Below are 18,379 nucleotides of genomic sequence, written 5' to 3'. Positions count from 1 at the left end.
GAATTATATTTTTGGTTTGTTCTTAGGAATACCTTTCTTTTCTGAGCTGCTTCTGAAACTACTAAAAATTGTGCATTCTCAGATTTGATTTAAGATCATTGCACTCTTTACTTGGCCACACATATGGAAGGCTTAGTTGTTAACAGAGCAGTTTTTAATTTGATCTCATCTATAGATATTTTACTTATCAGATATATCCACTCCAAAGAGTTGCTTATGATCTTTTATTTCCCTTTATCATTTTCAATCATAATTACAGTTACAGTCATAAGAAATCAGCTATCTTTTCTCAGTTGGGCACTTCTTAAACTATGTCTGAGGTCACAAAATGGTAACCAATTGTTTCCTAGGTATCTTTTCTTATGTATATTTTATCTCTAGGTATCTTTTTGAAATAGCTTCTTCTTTTGATGACAACTAAACTGAGACAGACATTGACTGGATTTGGATTTGGATTTGGACTGGCCAATGTGTTACTGACAGTACCACTGCTACCATTGGACTTACAAAGGAAACCTCATGACTTTAGCTTAAGCATCTCGTTTTTAAAAAAATCATGTCATCCCTCGTTGCAATGCCTCGGTTTAGAAGAAAGCTGTCAAAGCAGTTCGAGTGTGTGGGTAGGGCCAAATTGGAGAAGGAAATGACAAACAACTCCAGTATCTTTGCCAGGAAAACCTCAATAAGGTATCAAGAAAAGTCAGATGTGACTGAAAATGAAAAACAACAAAAAGGCCAAATTGGTTTTAAAAAGACTACAGGATGCTCTGATGTCTAAATGGAGATGGGGACCACCTTGAGTTTAGTATAGTGGATGAAGTAGTGGGGTCTTTGGTGGATGGTTTGCATGGTGGCTGAGATGCCCCATTATGATTCAGGATCATAAAAGAAGACTGCTGGGAATGGAATCAGGTGCCCTGTGTTTGAATTCTGCCCTTGCTATTAATTACCCACGTAACATTGCTCGAATCATTTAAGCTTTCAACCTCAGCATTTTAATCTTTAAAATGATGGTAGTAGATTAGATGATCATGAAGGTCCCTTCCAGCTATAAATCTATGCTCTTAAGATCTTATGATTTAGAGTTGGAACTGAACCCCTGAGACTAACTAGTCCATCTGATACCCTCATTTTATAGATGAGGAAACTGAGGCCTGAAGAGTTTACATACCTAAGGCAAGGGTACTCATGTGTAACAGGGCCAGGATCTGAATCCTACACCTTTGATTAGACATTCAGTGCCCTTTCCACATCATCACCTGCTTTCCATGTTGGTTTCTGGTCTGTGCTTTCCTATCTGCAAGATCAAGCAAACGGGCCTCCAAGACAGGTCCTTTAGGAATGGTGTGTGTCACAATTAGCCAAACTGTGACACTTCAATCTTTATGCAGCTGATACATCTTGGTTTGTCCTTTGGAGGAGATCAAAGCACTTCATCAATATTAGCTTCTTCGTAGACGCAACTTGTCTAAGGGTCTCTGTTTCAGGGACCTAGTGTGTGAGGGGTACATACCCAACAGAGGATCTAACTTTCTGCCAATTACAATAATAAGAGCTGTCTCACACTAACAGTATTCAAGTGGAGTCTGGACATTGCTTAGTAGGAGTGTTATATCTGTAATTTCCCTTCCTTCTGAATCTATTCCATGAGGATGGATGGCTAAATGAGTTGCAGGAAAGCCTCACACAGCTACTGATGGTGTAGGGAGTAGGATGCATTTTTGACAGTGCCTAGCCTCATATTCCCTTCTCCTTTCACAAAGCTATGATGCCATTTGTGGAAAGTTTCCTATTCTTGGCTTAAGAGATTTACCAGAGCAAGTTTTATCCTGTAGTGAAGGATTAAAGCAAATAAAATGTAAATCAGGCCAGAGGCAAGCTACATACAGGTCAGGGACACTATGGGTGTTGCTCTAAAACACACTATACTTATTCTTACCTCTCAACTTTTGCTCACGTTGTGCTACCTTCTTGGCTTGCCCTCCTCAGTTCTTTCTTCATATATAAATAAGTGCCTCTTGAGTCTCTATATTTCCCCATTCAAACCTCATTCCTTTTTTTAATAATCTGGTTCTAAAAAGATATATTGGGAGCTGAAAGATTTGCAAATGTCACATGCTTGTTCACAACTCAGAATTTTATGTTTCTGTTGTCCATTGAAAAGCAATTATTAAGCACCTTCCATGTGCCAAGCACTATACTAGGTGATGGGTGTTGCCCATCATCAGAAGAAAAAATAATTTGGCCTATATTCCTCCTCATCCTCAGAATGCCTAGGTGATAGGGTATAGGATTATAAATTTAGAGCTGGAAGGAGCTAGTAGCTTCATTTTAAGGATCATTGAAGACCAGATAGGTTAAACTCTTTGTCCATAATGATATATAAAATGGCAGATCCTTTGACTTCCAGTCAATTACGCTTTCTATTCCAATGTGCTACTGCTGCCCCTGGCTTACAAACTGTAATGCTCCTCACCTCTATCATTTAAGACTTATGATGATGGGGCCTTTTACTTGCATCTACATCTGAGGCCTCAGCTTTCATGCTCTCTGATCAGTCACTATGGCAGAGACTGGCTCTTATAAAATTCTCCAAATGCACAGAAGGGTTTGTTATGAATTTGGAAAAGGAGAATCCCTTGAAACCAATAGCACATAGCTAAAATAAGCCAAAGCCTAGTCAAAGTGAAAGCTTTGATGTCAAATGAACCTGATATATTTAACTTAAGAAGGCATCAAGCTCTGAAAATTCATTTGTTTGATACTATTTTAAATCAGTCAATAAACTTATATTAAACATCTACTACGTGCTAATCACTGGGCTAAGTAGGTGCTGGACTGGCAGGGGATTTGTTAAACAGTGGGTGTAGGTTATCCTTTTCTCCCCCAGTAGTTTTAGTGTCCTGGACACAGATAAACTATAGATCCAAATGGCAAACTTTACCACGTGGTGGGATGTAATTGATTGGTATTTACAGAGACATGACTCTTCTCTCAGAGACCTTGTAAAGGAATCAGATACTTTGGGTCATTCAGAAGGCACAGCTAAGTAGACCCTAATGGTAAATGGGGATTTTTCTTCTTTCTTTATATCCCCAGTGCCTAGTATAGTTTCAGACACAGTGGAAACTTGGTAAATGCAGGTTGATTCATTGACTGAGTGCCTAATGGCATCTATTTGCTTGATATGGCTCCAGAGGGCAAATAGAGACAACAATAGCTATGGCTAATGGGCTTGGGGCTGTGAGGTCAAGGACACTGGAAAACCCTATTTCATCAGCTGGCCTGCCATTATGCCTGAAATTCCACCATTAGAGCAAAAGCATATGGAAGTTAGAACTAGTTATAGGTTCATTCATTAAGTCCAGTAGTTTCAGAATCACACTATCATAGATTTAGAACTTGAAGGCACTTTAGAGACCATCTAGTCTAACCTAATTTTACAGATCAGGAAAATAGAGTCTAGGACTGGTGTTAGTCTTTTTTGTGATATAAAACTCTTTGGCATTATGATGAAGCTTATGAACCCACTTCCTGTAATGATGTTTTTAAATACAAAAATTAAAATACAAAAGAGTAAACTGACAAAAAAATAAAAGAATCCAACTCAGCCTTCAGAATGGAGTGCTAATGGTTAGCCATCATTATGGGTGTTTACATAAAATAATGCAAAATGAAAGATTATCGCTAACTGCAGCTTCCTTTTCTCTCTCCAGGAACCTTCTTCATGTGATAAGAAATGACTAATTCAGAGAGAAAATAAAGAAAATTTGACTTCTGCAGTTCTGGTTGGAAAAAAGAAGCGCCTAAGACCTTATGAAACCAAGCCAAGGTCTGAACACAAGAAACTCGAGAAAACAAACATGTTTCTGAGAAAAAAGGGCAGTCAAAGGGTTCAAGCTTTTATTAGGAAGCTAGAGAGTAAATGAGGGAAAAGAATGAGGGAAGAACTTGGCTCTAGAGAGCAGAAACTGCCAGTCTTTAAAGGCCCTGTGTGAGAATGCTTCCCCCGATTTAAAACAACTTTTCCTTCTTGGCTGATGGGCATACATTTTTTTGAAGCTATGTAAAACTCAGGACGGGGGGAGGGGGTAGAAGAAGGGTGTCAGCTGCAGCTATGTACATACAATGCATTTACTCTGGTGAACAGCCAGGTTCCTTCCAAAAAAAACCATTTAAAAGTGCTGGGTAATCGAGATGAGCTAGTCCTCCTGTATTTGAGGATTGTAGAATGTCTCTGGCTATTTATAAACAAAAATACTCTGGATTCTGTGAAAGCCCCAAATACCTTTCACCAAGAATATTTTGGAGTATTCTTATCCTTATTTTAAGTAAAACAGATAAAAAGCACAAGCATATAACTGTAGTTCGTTTCAGGAAAAATCAAATGAAAATGAATGGAAGAATACATTGCATTTCATTCTTCTGTTAGATAATGTTGAATCCTTCATACCTCTGCCTAATTAATCTTCTGAAACATCACTTTCATTGTATCACCCCCCTGGTTAAGAATTTCTAATAGGCTCAAAACATTCATCGAATTGTCTAGCTCACCTTTCCAATGGGACCTTATCTCTTACTAATCCCCAAAATGAACTTTTGAGTCTGGCTGGCAACTTTTGTTCCCCTATGATCTTTTCTCACTCTTTTCTTTCTTTCTTTTAACCTGGACTCCTCCAACATAGACGTCTTCTTTTCTATTCTAAGACTCCTTTCCATCATGTACTCTGCATTTACTTAGTATGCATTTTATGTCTATCTATCATCTATCTGTCTGTCTATCTATCTATCCATCTATCATCTATCTATCTATCTGTCTATCTATCTATCTATCTATCTATCTATCTATCTATCTATCTATAGTCTATCTATCTATCCATCTATCCATCTCTCTCTCTATCTATCCATCCATCCACCCATCTACCCATCCATCCATCCATCCACCCATCCATCCATCCATCCATCTATCTTCTATCTCTCTCTCTCTCTCTCTATCTATACATCCATCCATCCGTCTGTCCGTCCGTCCATCCATCCATCCATCCATCCATCCATCCATCCATCCATCCATCCATCTATCTGTCTATCCATCCATCCATCCATCCATCCATCCATCCATCCATCCATCCATCCATCCATCCATCCATCCATCTATCTGTCTATCCATCCATCCATCCATCCATCCATCCATCCATCCATCCATCCATCCATCCATCCATCTATCTATCTATCTATCTATCTATCTATCTATCTATCTATCTATCTATCTGTTAGTCTATAGATAGATAGCCTCTCCACTGGAGTATTAACTCTTTAATGGTAATACTTTTTCCTCCTTCCTTTGTTATCTCTATCTACAGTGCTTGGCACATAGAAATGTCTAAATCAATGCTTGTTTATAAATGCATTTTTACCTCTGCATTCTTATTCATGCTGTCCTCCCTGCCAGAAATGCCCTTCCCCTGACTTTCTGTTTGTCTAAATGCTATCCATCCTTTAGGTCCATTTCCCCTATGAAATCTTCTCTGATTACTTTAGCCCATATTATCTATCTCTTTTCTAAATTGTTGGCTCATAGTCTGAATCTGTTTATGTATTGTTTTCCATTAGTAGAAAAGAAGGGCAGGGGCTATTGGTCAGTTTATCCTCCTGTCTCTAGTCTCTTATACATAGTTGGCACTTAATAACTGAATTGATTTATGATGGCCTCATACAAATACTTTCCTCTCCCTCGTCCTCCAAAGCCAATCAATTGCTAAATATTATCTCTTCTACCTCCACAAGATCTCTGGCATCCAAATTCTGAGGCTCCCTTAGGCCTCTAGGATAAAATACAAACTCATCTTTTTGGCATTTAAGGCCCTTAAGAAATTTGCTCTGACCCAAATAAGTCTTCAGACCTATTTCACATTAATCTCCCTGATGTACTCTATGTTCCAGCCAAACTGGCTGCTCCCCAAACATAACAGTCTATCTCTGACCTCAGTACCTTTGAATAGGCTCTTCTGTGACTAGAGGGCTCTTTCTCTTCACTTACACTTTTCAGAATCCCTACCACCTTTTGATGCTCAGCTTAAGTATCAACTCTTCTACATGAGAGTTTTCTTGTTCTCCCCTTTTGTTATGAATTCCTGCTTTCCAAAATAAATTTGTATTTACTTTGTTTCTATTTTGTGCTTACTTACATATTTTACTTATTCTATTTTGTGTCCACTTGTCTATTTATTGTATGTTTCTCCTGGGTAGAGGAGAACGTAAGCTCCCTGAGGGTAGGAACTTTTTTTTATTCATTTATTTATCTAGCTATCTATTAATTCATGTGTTTATCATGTATGTATCTATATCTATCTATCTATCCATCCATCCATCCATCTATCTATCTATCTATCTATCTATCTATCTATCTATCTATCTATCTATCTATCTATCTATCTATGTATCTATGTGTGTCTTTTTATCCTCCAGGACCTAGTATAATGCTTGGCACATAGCCATAAATACTTAATTGAATTATACATCTTTAGAAAATACTCATTGAAGATAGATCCAAGATTGCGGAGTATAGGTAACAACCCAGATGAACTCTCCTAATAGTCTCCTCTAAATAACTTTAAAATAACTCCTAAAATAAAATTTTGGAGTGGCAGAGCCAACAAAAGGTTAGAGTGAGACTTTTTGTAGCCTAAGTTATCTTAGAAGGGAGGTTGGCAGGAGATCCAAAACAAACTCAGGAGAGCAAAGGGTCTGGTCACAATTCCAGGTCAAAAGGAGTGCTAGCACTTGTGGCTGCAGTGGACTAGGGGCCCTCCTGGGTAAAGATGAGAGCACAGACCAGGAGACAAGTGACCATACCTCTTCCTATATCACACTATCTTGAAGCACCAAATACTTGCAGACCTCCAGAACTAACTCTGAAAACAGTAGCATGAAAAAGCTTGAAACTTGAGACAGTGCCTCCTCACTCCCACTTGAGCAGAGTCCAACTATAACATAAAATTCAAAGTCAAGAAATAGAATGGAAAAATGAGCAAATAAAAACAAAAAAAGAACTTGACCATAAAAAGTTATCACACTGGCAAGGAAGACCAATACATAAATTCAGAAAAAGACAACAATGTATAAAAAAAGCTATAAACAAAGCCTCAAAGAAAAGTGCAAATTGGTTCTAAGTCTACCAAGAATTCCTGGAGGAACTAACAAAGGAGTTGAGTGGTAGTGGAAAAAATTGGGAAAAAAATGAGACTGATCTAAGAAAATTATGAAAAGAGAACTAACAACCTGGTAAAAAGAAACAAAATAAACCTAAAGGAAATAGCACCTTAAAAGCCAAAATTTTCCTAATGGAAAAAGAAGCACAAAAATTCACTGAAGAAAATAATTCCTTAAAAATTAGAACTGGGTAAGTGGAGTCTCATGACTCTCTGAGACATCAAGAAATAATAAAACGAAGTCAAAATAATGAAAAAATAGAAGAAAATGTGAAGGACCTCATCAGAAAAAACAACTGACCTGGAAAATAGATTGAAGAGTGATCATTTAGAATTATTGGACTACCTAAATTTTGTTATTCCTCTTTTTGTTGTTGTTGCAGCTAGGTGGCACAGTATATAGAGTGGCAGGCCAGGAGTCAGTAAGATGTATCTTCATGAGTTGAAATGTGACCTCACACATATATTAGCTGTATGACCCTGGTCAAGTCACTTAATCCTGGTTGCCTCAGTAATTTGTTTATAAAATGAGTTGGAGAAGGAAATGGCAAACCACTCCAGTATCTTTCCCAAGAGAACCCCATAAAGGGTCATAAAGAGTTGAACATGACTGAAATTACTGAACAACAACAGGTATCATATTTTAAGAAATTATAAAGGAAAACTGCCCTAATACTTTAGATACAGAAGGTAAAATAGAAATTGAAAGAATCCACCAATCACCTCCTGAAAGAAATCCCCAAGTGAAAAATTCTCAGGAATATTATAACCAAATTCCAGACCTCTCAGATCAAGGAGAAAATATTGCAAATAACCAGAAAGAAACAAATAAGATATAATGGAGCCACAGTCTGGATCATGCAAGATTTGGCAACCTCAACATTAAAGGAGCACAGGGTTTGGCATATGATATTCCAGAAGGCAAAGGAGCTAGTATTGCAACTAAGAATAACCTAGCCATCAAAACTGAGTAGAATCCTTTGAGGGGGATGGATATTTAGAAAAACAGAGGACTTTCAAGAATTCCTGGTGAAAGGATTGGAATTGAATAGAAAATTTGACATTCAAACACAAGACTCAAGTAAAGCACAGAAAGGTAAACATCAAAGAATAATCACAATAGATTTAAACTGTTTATATCACTGCATGGGAAGATGATATATTTAACTCCTAAGAACTTTATCATAACTAGGGCAGTTAGAAAGAGTCTCTATAGAATGAAGGCATGATTGTGAATTGATGGGATGATCCCCTCTCCCCCAAATGAGGGGGTTAGAAAGGATGCAGTGGGAGAAAGGGGAAAGGAAAAATAGAATGAGGCAAATTTGCTCACATAAAAGAGAATCACAAGGAAGAATTTTATAGTTGAGGAAGAAATGAAGTGTGGCAGGCAATGCTTGAACTTCACTTTCATCTGAATGGGTTCAAAGAGGGAAGCATATGTTTATACACTCTACTGAGTATAGAAATTTACCTTATCCAACAGAGAAATAAGAAGGGAAAGTGATAAGAGATATGGGGGTGGGGATTATAAAAAGGAAAGAGGATTAAGTTCAGTGCAAAATAGTGGTCAGAAGCAAAACCAACTTTTAAAGAGAGGCAGGATATAGAGAGAGGAAAAACAGAACAAAATAGGATAGAGGGAAATACATACTTAGTAATCATAACTGTGAATGTGAATGGGATGAGCTCACCCATAAAACGTAATTGGATAGCAGAATGATTTAGAAACCAGACTCCAACAATATGTTGTTTATAAGACATACTCTTGAAACAGAAAGACACATACAAAGTTAAAATAAATGTCTGGAGTAGAATTCAATATGCTTCAGCTGAAATAAAAAAAAGGCAAGAGTAGCAAACATGATCTCTGACAAAGTAAAAGCAAAAATAGATCTAATTAAAAGAGACAATATGGAAATCACATTTTGCTAAAAGATGCCATAAACGATGAAGTGACATCAAAAAAATTTATAGCAAGCTTCTCTGATAAAGGCCTCTCATAAAGGGAACTGAGTCAAATTTATAAAAATAAAAGCTATTTTCCTATTGATAGCCAAAGGATATGAACAGGCAGTTTTCAGAAGAAGAAATCAAAGATATTTATAGTCATATGAAAGAATTTTCTAAATCATTATTGATTAGAGAAATGAAAATTAAGCAACTCTGAAGCATCACCTCATACCTATGAGAAATGACAAATGCTGGAGAGGATGAAGAAAAATAGGTACACTAATAAATTGTTGGTGGGGTTATGAATTTGTCCAACCATTCTGAAGAACAATTTGGAACTATGCCCAAAGAGATATAAAACTGTGCATACCTTTTGACTCAGCAATATCACTACTAGGTCTGAACCCCAAAAATATCAAAGAAAAAGAAAAAAAGGACCTACAAGTTAAAAACAATTTTTAGCAACTCTTTGGCAAAGAATTGGAAAATGAAGAGATGCTCATCAGTTAGGGAATGGCTGAACAAGTTGTGGAATATAACTGTGATGGAATACTATTGTGCTATAACAAATAACTGGGGATGATTTTAGGAAAAAAATTATGGCAAGACCTATATGAACTGATGCAAAGAGAAATGAGAAGAACCCGGAAATCATTGTACACAGAAACAGCCATGTTGTAATGAAGATCAAATGTCAAATAACTTGATTACTCTGATCAATACGATGACCTAAGACAATTCCAAATGACTCAAGATAAAAACCTTTCCACATCTGGAGAATGAACTGATGAACTCTGAGTGCAAATTGAAGTATATTTTTCTTGCTTTCGTTATTATTTTTGTGAATATGGCTAATGTGGAAAAATGCTTTGCATGATTCCACATGTATAATCAATTGATATCATTTTGCTTTCCTTCTCAGTTGGTGGGTGAGGGATGGGCAAGAGGAAAAAAATTTAGAACTCAAAATTTAAAAAGAAATGAATGTTAAAAATAAATAATACATTTAAAAAAAGAAAATTCTTGTTGGATTGAATTAAATTATTGTTCTCCAATATTTCCTTATGTACAAATGCTGTCCCCCTAACAAGATTTTAAGCTCTTCTCAAGGATAAGGATTATATCTTATTTTATATACTCCATAGTGTCTAGCATCATTCTAGACACATGAGATCTAATCAGTAAATATTTGCTAGTTCCTTGTTAACTTATTGAACTCTGACAGTTGGAGAATTTCAGTGGGGCTGGAATAATGGCCCTTGGAATTGAAAAGTGTCTTCAAATGTCACAGAAGTGAAGGACCATTTCTTTGCCCTGCCCCAGGCATTCCGTACTGGTCATTTTCAAGATTTTTTGAGATCAGAGCTCTGAGAGAGTTCCTGAAGTTCTAACAGATTCCCTGGACCTGACTTACAAACACTGTTTTGTTAGGTGTAGTGGACCAGGCAAAGGAATTGAGAAGGCAGCTGTAGGAAGGAAACAGTATGGAGCAAGGTCCACCCACTTGTGTCTTATTCCCATCCATGAGTACAGAGAGGAAGCATGGAATGAACCAAAAGTTCACTTGGAAAAGGTGAAGACCTAGCTAAGACAAAGCTAGGTGAAGACCTAGCTGTGAGCCCTACTTCTTACACTGCTGGATACACGACCCCAACAAATTCATGGAACCTCTCTAATCCCCAGACTTTTCTACTAAGCTACAAATGCATGTTGCCTTGATTGGAATGATGATGATGATGATGATGATGATGATGATGATGATGATGATGATGATGATGATGATGGTACCTCTTATTTATAGGGCATTTAAAGTTTACAAAGTGCTTTAACCCAACTTGACATCAAGTGTGGTACCATATAAACTAGAATTTTAATCCAGAGGATTAAATATAATGAAGTAACAGAAGCTTAGCTTCCAAGCTCAGATGAGCCATTAATTAGTAGTGACCTTGAACAAGTCATTTAGCATTTTGATTTGTCATGAACAAAATGTAAATATAAAATGAGGGATCAAATTAGGTGACTTCCAAGGTCCTTTCCAGCTCTAATATTCTCTAATCCTAATAGTGAGATAATGAGATGAAGCCGAGTATATTTTGGTGTAAGCCAGTGGTATCACACTCAAATAAAAACTGAGGTCACTAATCATAATTATCCCTGCAGGTCATAAATTGATTAATTTAGAAAACCACGTAATAACATTATGTATGCTCTATTGTATTTTACATATTTTGTTAAATATTTCTTAATTATGTTTTAATGTGTCTTGGCAGCCTTCAGGAACATTGTGCCCCATAGGGTGCCCACTGGACACTTCTTGTGTAAGCCGATTGAGTATAGGGGCTTTGACTTTCTTTCACACAAAACTCCCAAATACCTGCAATGTTCTTTTTTGAAAGTACTGAACTCTTGTCTTCTGCTTCAACAAGTTGTATTTTTCTCCCCACCTCTATTTCCATCTATTCTGGTAATTTCATCATCTCTTTTCTACTTTGGTTAGGCTCAAGATGACAGAATTGAACTCTAAAGCTGTGAACTTAGTGGTCAGCTCTTTTATCTTAAAACATAGAGCAGATTGATTAAAAAAAACCCAGGAAAAATAGTTACAACACAACAAAAATGACAAATACTCAGAATACTAGAAACATAGTCAGTGTTCTGTCATTGCTTTAGGATTGGTGATTGGTTGATTAGTTTTTCATCTAATCGTAGGTTATCTTCTGTCTCTTGTACATCACTGTCATAGCCAGGTACACCCATCAGAAGAATGTTTTTGCCTAACTTGTACACAAAGGGAATGTGGTAATGGAAACCTGGTTTCACAGTTTAGAAAAGGGATGTGTCCAGGATTGGGAATGGGGCCAGAAATCACATGATCAAGCTCTCTTCTGGGCTAGATTCTTCTAGTTTGGCTTCCCTTGTACTATTTAAATGGTTGAGAACAATTATGTGCAACAGCTGCAGGAGCCCTGACTCTTGGGAGAAGGAAAGACTATATTTACTTCTCATCACTCAAGGGTTTGCTTGAACCTTCCAGGTTTGAAAGAAATGTTTCCCATTATGTTTACTTAGTCCACTTGCATTAAAGAGGTTTTAAAATCTCCCCAATATTCCTTCTTTCTTTTATCCTCTCTCAGTATTTTGGATTAGATTCTCCATCTCTACCTCGAACTACCTTTGGAGGAAGTGACTACTCTATCTGGGGATGGTTGCTGCTCATTATTTTGATTTTATTGATTTTAAGTGAAAAAGCCATCTGTAAAAGAAGGTATTTATAGCCCATGTGCTCCTATAATGTATTCACATTACTTTAGGTACAAAAGGATTATTTGACTAAAACCATCTGACCTCTAAATCTTGGGTCTTTTCTTGGACCAAATTCCTGCAGGAAATAGGGAATATAATGCATGAGATGCTGAAGATGGAATCTATTTTCAGGATTCTTTTTTACTGAGAACACTTTTGAGACTTTAGAGTAGTCCAGGATACTAGGTGGTCAGTGTACAGAGCCATTTGGCTGATAATATAACCTCAGTTCTGAAAGGTCTTAAATGTATACTGCCAGAAGTAATAAAGCCTATTGGATCTTCAGGAGACAATAGAATATGTTGGCAGGAAGGAATGGAAGAAATCTCAGAGGAATGTTTTGAGATAAGGCTTCCCTCATTAGTATTAATATTAGTTTGTGTACATAGTAAGTTGTCCCTTAAAAAACTAGATGTGTTAATTAGTTTTGAAAAGTAGTTTTTCATTTTGGTATCTTACTCATTGACACCTTTAGGTATATAATTGGTTTAACTTTATATTTTTCTTTAAAAAATAAAATAGCTTGAGATCTATGCTATTTCATGGCTTAAATAGATTTATGTTTTATAAAACTAGCCAACTCATCCCAATCTTTTTTCTTTTTTTTCTATAGTATGCAACCCAACTCAATACCACTCAATCCAAACTCAGCCAGATCAAATCAAATCAAATGAAGCCAAACCAACAAACATGTCTAAGTGCCTACTGTGTGCAAGGAATTGGGAAAATGAAGACAAAACTAAATTTAAATAAAACAGTTCCTGCTACCACAGAGCTCACATATTCCTGGGGAGAAGATACAATATGTCAATGGATGAACAGTGTGAAAATGGGCTCCCTTGATACAGCAGAATTTGAAACTCTTCACTTGGTACCATGATAGTTGAGATAACGAGAAAGTTAAAATATCGATGAATTCCTAAGAACATTCCACTGAGAATCAGGGCAACTAGGTTTTAGCCTCGTCTAGTCTAGTCTGGATATGTTCCTAACTGTGATGTAATCTGGGAAAAATCAATTTCCCCTCTTCTAGCCTTATTTTGGTCACCTTTGTAATGAGAGGATCAGTTATTGAGGTCTCTTTCAGCTCTAATTTTTGTGAACTATGTAGATCTTTATGGGATGCAGTCTAAAAACTCTAGGATCATGGGATTTAGATGAGGAAGGAACATTAGTGATTACTTGGCCCAACACTTTCATTTTGAAATTCAGGAAACTGAGGCCCAGAGAATTGTGTGACTGTCCCACAACAGTATAAATAATAAGTTGCAGAGCTAGGATTCTGACTCAGATTCATTGCCTCCAAATCCAGGGTTCTTTCCATTCTACTACATGGTTTCTTTTCTATGAGAAGCTTAAAAATGCATTAAAAAAATCCATGTAAATTTTGATATATAGGTGGAAAAACAATTATAGATTAGGAAAAACAATTCCAAGGAAGAATTAGACTTTTTCTTTTTGGTCTCAGAGGGCAGAACTAAGGGCATTGAGTGGAAGTTGAAAGAAGCAAATTGAGGTTGGATGAAAAATAGAACTTCCAAACAATTAAAGCTAGTTAAATATGGTTTGGTTAGCCTTTAGTGCTGCTGGTTTTCCCCTCGTTGGGGACCTTTAGGCAAAGGCAGGATAACAACTGGCACTGAGGATATTGTAGAAAGCATGCTTGGTCAGGTATGGGATTGGACTATCGAGCCTACCAAATCTGAGATTCTGTGATCCTATGTCTTCCCCTAATCTAGAAAAATTGCATATCTCTATTATTTTTCTTTTCAAACAATATTCGCAGTGTTACATGATTTATTTAGTAAAAACATAAAACAAATTGCCCCAATACAAAAGAAATTACTCCATCTTTTACAGTGGCTAGGTTTAAGTACTGACTATTCCTAAGTATTAGTCATATGAGTAAGTCAGGATATATATGTCATCCTTTAAATGATATAATATTTTGTCTTGGATAAATGAATGGAAACCTCACGCTGTTACTCTGTGGAACAAGAGTTTCTATGATTGCAAGCCAAATGTTTCCTTAATTTCTAATTTTTTCATTCTTCCTGAATTGGAACTATTTTATCTTTATCTGTTATTTGTGTACTGCCTTGGGGTATTTCTTATATTAATGCATTAAATTGTTATTTATCTCTTGTAGTGATTTCATTGGTATTGGGAACTCCCAGATGAGGAAATTCCCTCTACTAATGTGAGTTGGCAGTCTTTTCTCTATAACTCACAGTCTTAGAGAATTGCTTAGAACATTGAGAAGTTAAATGACTTGCCCACGGTCATATAGACATTATAGTACCCAGGGTCCTACAGCTAGTATAATAGCTACCATTTAGAGTTATAGAATGTTTATATATAGAATTTATAGAATGCTTAAGTATCTGAGGTGACATTAGAACTTAGTTCTTTCTGACTTTAGGTCCATCACTCTTTCCCATACCATCGAACTGTCTGGTTGAATTAGAACTTCATGGCTCCAAAGCCTGATATGTCTACTATCATGTATTCATTTTCAGTCATATCTGACCCCACCATCACCCCATCAGGGGTTTTCTGGTCAAACATACTGGAGTGGTTTGTTTTTTTCTTCTCCAGCTCATTTTTCACAGATAAGGAAATGGAGGCAAACAGGGTTAAGTGATCTGCTCAGGGTCACACAGCTAGTAAGTGTCTGAGGTTGGACTTGAACTCATGCAGGTGAGTCTTCCTGACTCCATGAACTATGGCACTACTTAGCTGCCAAATCTGAGCTGACCTCTATTAAACTCTACCTTTGTCTACTTTAGTTCCTTTGAAAGGTTAGGTTCCATCATACAATAGATTCATGATAAAATTATGAATGTGAGTGTGATGAAAGAGCTTTGTTGTTTATCCCTAAAGCCTCCATAATTGAATCATGTGAGTCAACTCTTCATTGAAGCAAAAGGTAGTACAGCCACTGGCATTCTGAAATTTAATTAATAAACCACATGACATTCTGACCTATGCAACAAATTCACATCTCCCTTTGCCAGTTTTTTTAGGTCACTCAAAGTTCCTTGAAAGTAGGTAACAACTTTCAGAAATTATTCCTTTAGATACTTTTCTTTTAAGCACTGAACAAAAGACCCGATAATGAATTGATAGATTTGATGGACATGACATATTTCTTCTCTTTGGCATTTAAAAATGAGCAACAGTTGTCTACTTACCAACTCAACATGGTTCTTTGTGAGGGAATAACTTTTGGAGTAAGGGAACAGCAACATCTGGGAATAGGAGTGAATTGTCACATAAGCCTTGATAGAACCAAGGTTTTGGCGGATGAATTTCACCAGGGCTTTGGTTTCTTTTTCAGACTCGACAGTAGATCCACAGTATGTTTCTGAACAGGGACTGGTAGAGGCTCCAGTTTCTGTAAAAGCATGCATGATAATTAATGGCTGATAGCTCATGATTGAAGTACCCAATGGAGTATATTATGTCTTCAAGCTAGAAAGTCAAAAGCTAGAGTTAAAAGGGAGTATTAAAAATTTTCCTCCAGCAAGTAAAGCGTGGCAGCCATGGAGTCATGGAGACCTGGATCCAAACCTTGCCTTTCACTCAAATGGGCTGTATCACTCTGGGAGGATCACTTAATCACTCAGTGCCACAAATAACTCCCTAAAACGATAAAGTTCCGAATGGATGTCAATCTTCAATGATAGAAGGAGTTTCCCCACTGATGAACTCATAAATCTTCACTCCTCTCCCCCAAACTAAAACAGTGTGTAAAGCAGCAGTATCAAATTCAAATAGTAAACTACACGTGAGGGTTCTTGTGGGTCACCTATTGATTTAGAAAAACACTTGTTAACATTAACTATGTTCTATTGTACTTTATTAAACTTCTCAATTAAATTTTTATCTGGTTCAACAGCATGAAGGAATACTGTGGGCTGCATGTGGGCTATATATTTGATATCTCTGGTGTAAGGGATTTATAAAAGCCTATATAGGACTTCTCACAATGCGATTGGAGAAGGGTTGGTATGTTAATGGTACAATGCCAAAAATCACAATTCTTCACTCTTCTCCCTCCCTTTCAGAATGTGTAAGGTATGCATAAATCCTACAGAGTTTTTTTTTACTGAGATTTGGGGTGGCATATTTTCCAGTTAACATGGCAATGCATAGACCATTAGATCCAATGCTCTTTTGCCTATGATATTCTTCTCGACAAAATTAGTATCTGTTAATCAAAATTTTGGTAATAAGACTCTCTAAACTTAGCTAGACTGGTCCTTGGATGACAAAAAAAGACAACTAAAAAACAAAAAAAACAGTTTATGGCCTTAACCATACAATAAGTAGCAGGTTTATGGGTTGATATTCTCATATTAAACCTATGTCAGTGAACACTAAGAGCAACCCACCACCTTTCTGCCTGCTATTTGACTCATTACATTATTAATTCTTGTCTTATATCCTAACGCAATTGAGGGGTAAATTCTGCTTTTTCCTTATAATTACTAAAATAACTCCAATTAGCTCTGAGCCCCCACCTAGTTTGTTAAGTATTTTTTATGAAGTAAATCACAAAAAAACCCTCTTTTCCCATCGGGTTCTGCTTATCTCTTACTCTCTCATGATATTTGAAACAGACTCAATAATGACAGTGAAACTGCCAGTTGCTTTAGTCTTCTTGACAGTTAAACTGTAACTCTGCAAAATTCATTTCTTTTTAAATATAGAGTAACAGTATTCATAGTCCCTGTGGGAGAGGCAATTAAAGCTGGTGTTATACATACTTGAAGTCTTTTGACTTTGGTAGGATAGAGTTAGAATATAGCCTTTGAAAAGCCAGAGTAACCTTCACACTGTGGTAAAGTAGCACATAGGACTTGGAAGAGGGGTAATATAAGAAAATTTTTATATGTTGGCATCCTGCTAACATCACTATGTTATCTTTTTCTTTTTTGCAGAAGTACTGACTATTAGTTATTGTCAGTATTCCACCAAAATTAAAAAGCTGAAAGTTAAGTATTTATAATCTCCCATAATAGCATGTAAAATTTCTTTTTCTTTAACGATAACTTAAAGCATTTTGAATGCTATGCTTTTGGGTAGAAAAATACAATTGTCAAAAAGATATTTACCACACCATGCAGCATCAAAATTTCTGTTGGGATCAGTACCAACGCAACTAGTGCCTGAATTGGTGGACCGGGTCTTCCTCCACATTCGACTCTGAAAGAAGGACACAGTAATGTCATTTTTTTTTTTTAAAAAAAGGGTCTTATTTCACTTTCATCAAATGAATCTCTAGGCAAGAAGTGGGTATATGTACCTTGGTCCATGTGTAGACATATCCATCAATGTTGAAAACAGGTAGGATATAAAAGTCCAATTTATCAAGAATATTAGTCATCTTGGTCTCGGTTCCATAGGTACGAACAGCCTGAAGAATAATTGCAGTGCATCACTTGGATGGAAATCATTGTGCATAAAACTCATACAATATGTTTTAAATGAACAGAATATCTTTGCCTTTGGTTAACCCAAAGGCATTATAGCACTGACATTTAAGAGATTAAAAAATTATCTAATCATCATTAAAAATGACAATTTCTGTGTCACCTGAGTTTCAAAGTTATTCCTGCTTATCTCATAGAAATTTCATATTTTTTTATCTTAGTCTTTTTTTTCTCTTAGAGGAAGCGATTAGATTTGTACTACTTGGCCCTAGAGGGTAGAACTGGGAGCAGTGGATGAAGTGGAAGAGAAATAGATTTCTACTTGACCTAAAGGAAAGCTTCCAAATAATTTAAGCTCTCTCAACATTGAATTTGGCAGGCTTGGGAGGTGGAGGATTTCTTTAATTAGAGATCTTTAGTGATGGATGGCCACTTGGGTTTGTTGTAGAGAGGATTCTTATTTAGTTATGGGCT

At 36.6% G+C, this 18,379-nt stretch overlaps 1 protein-coding gene and 1 long non-coding RNA gene across 2 annotated transcripts in view; one reads left to right on the top strand and one right to left on the bottom strand.

Annotated features, from left to right (window-relative positions):
• LOC140510005 (uncharacterized) overlaps positions 1-15,668 on the top strand; it is a 71,271-nt gene extending 55,603 nt beyond the window's left edge. The window contains exons 2-4 of the long non-coding RNA XR_011969037.1: positions 3,717-3,832; positions 12,299-12,429; positions 13,081-15,668. This is a non-coding gene — a long non-coding RNA (uncharacterized lncRNA). The remainder of the gene's footprint in view (positions 1-3,716; positions 3,833-12,298; positions 12,430-13,080) is intronic.
• The window catches only part of CPB1 (carboxypeptidase B1), a 46,214-nt gene that overhangs the window by 8,407 nt on the left and 19,428 nt on the right, over positions 1-18,379 (bottom strand). Inside the window, exons 7-9 of the mRNA XM_072618249.1 lie at positions 17,779-17,889; positions 17,588-17,678; positions 15,662-15,864 (exon numbers count right to left, since the gene is read on the bottom strand). Of these exons, the coding sequence (XP_072474350.1) occupies positions 15,662-15,864; positions 17,588-17,678; positions 17,779-17,889 (405 nt within the window). The remainder of the gene's footprint in view (positions 1-15,661; positions 15,865-17,587; positions 17,679-17,778; positions 17,890-18,379) is intronic.

Source organism: Notamacropus eugenii, chromosome 6 (assembly GCF_028372415.1).
Source record: "Notamacropus eugenii isolate mMacEug1 chromosome 6, mMacEug1.pri_v2, whole genome shotgun sequence".
In the NCBI taxonomy this organism is placed as follows: Eukaryota; Metazoa; Chordata; class Mammalia; order Diprotodontia; family Macropodidae; genus Notamacropus; species Notamacropus eugenii.
The sequence above is the reverse complement of the archived record's forward strand: the minus strand, read 5'-3'. Positions and strand labels throughout refer to the sequence as shown.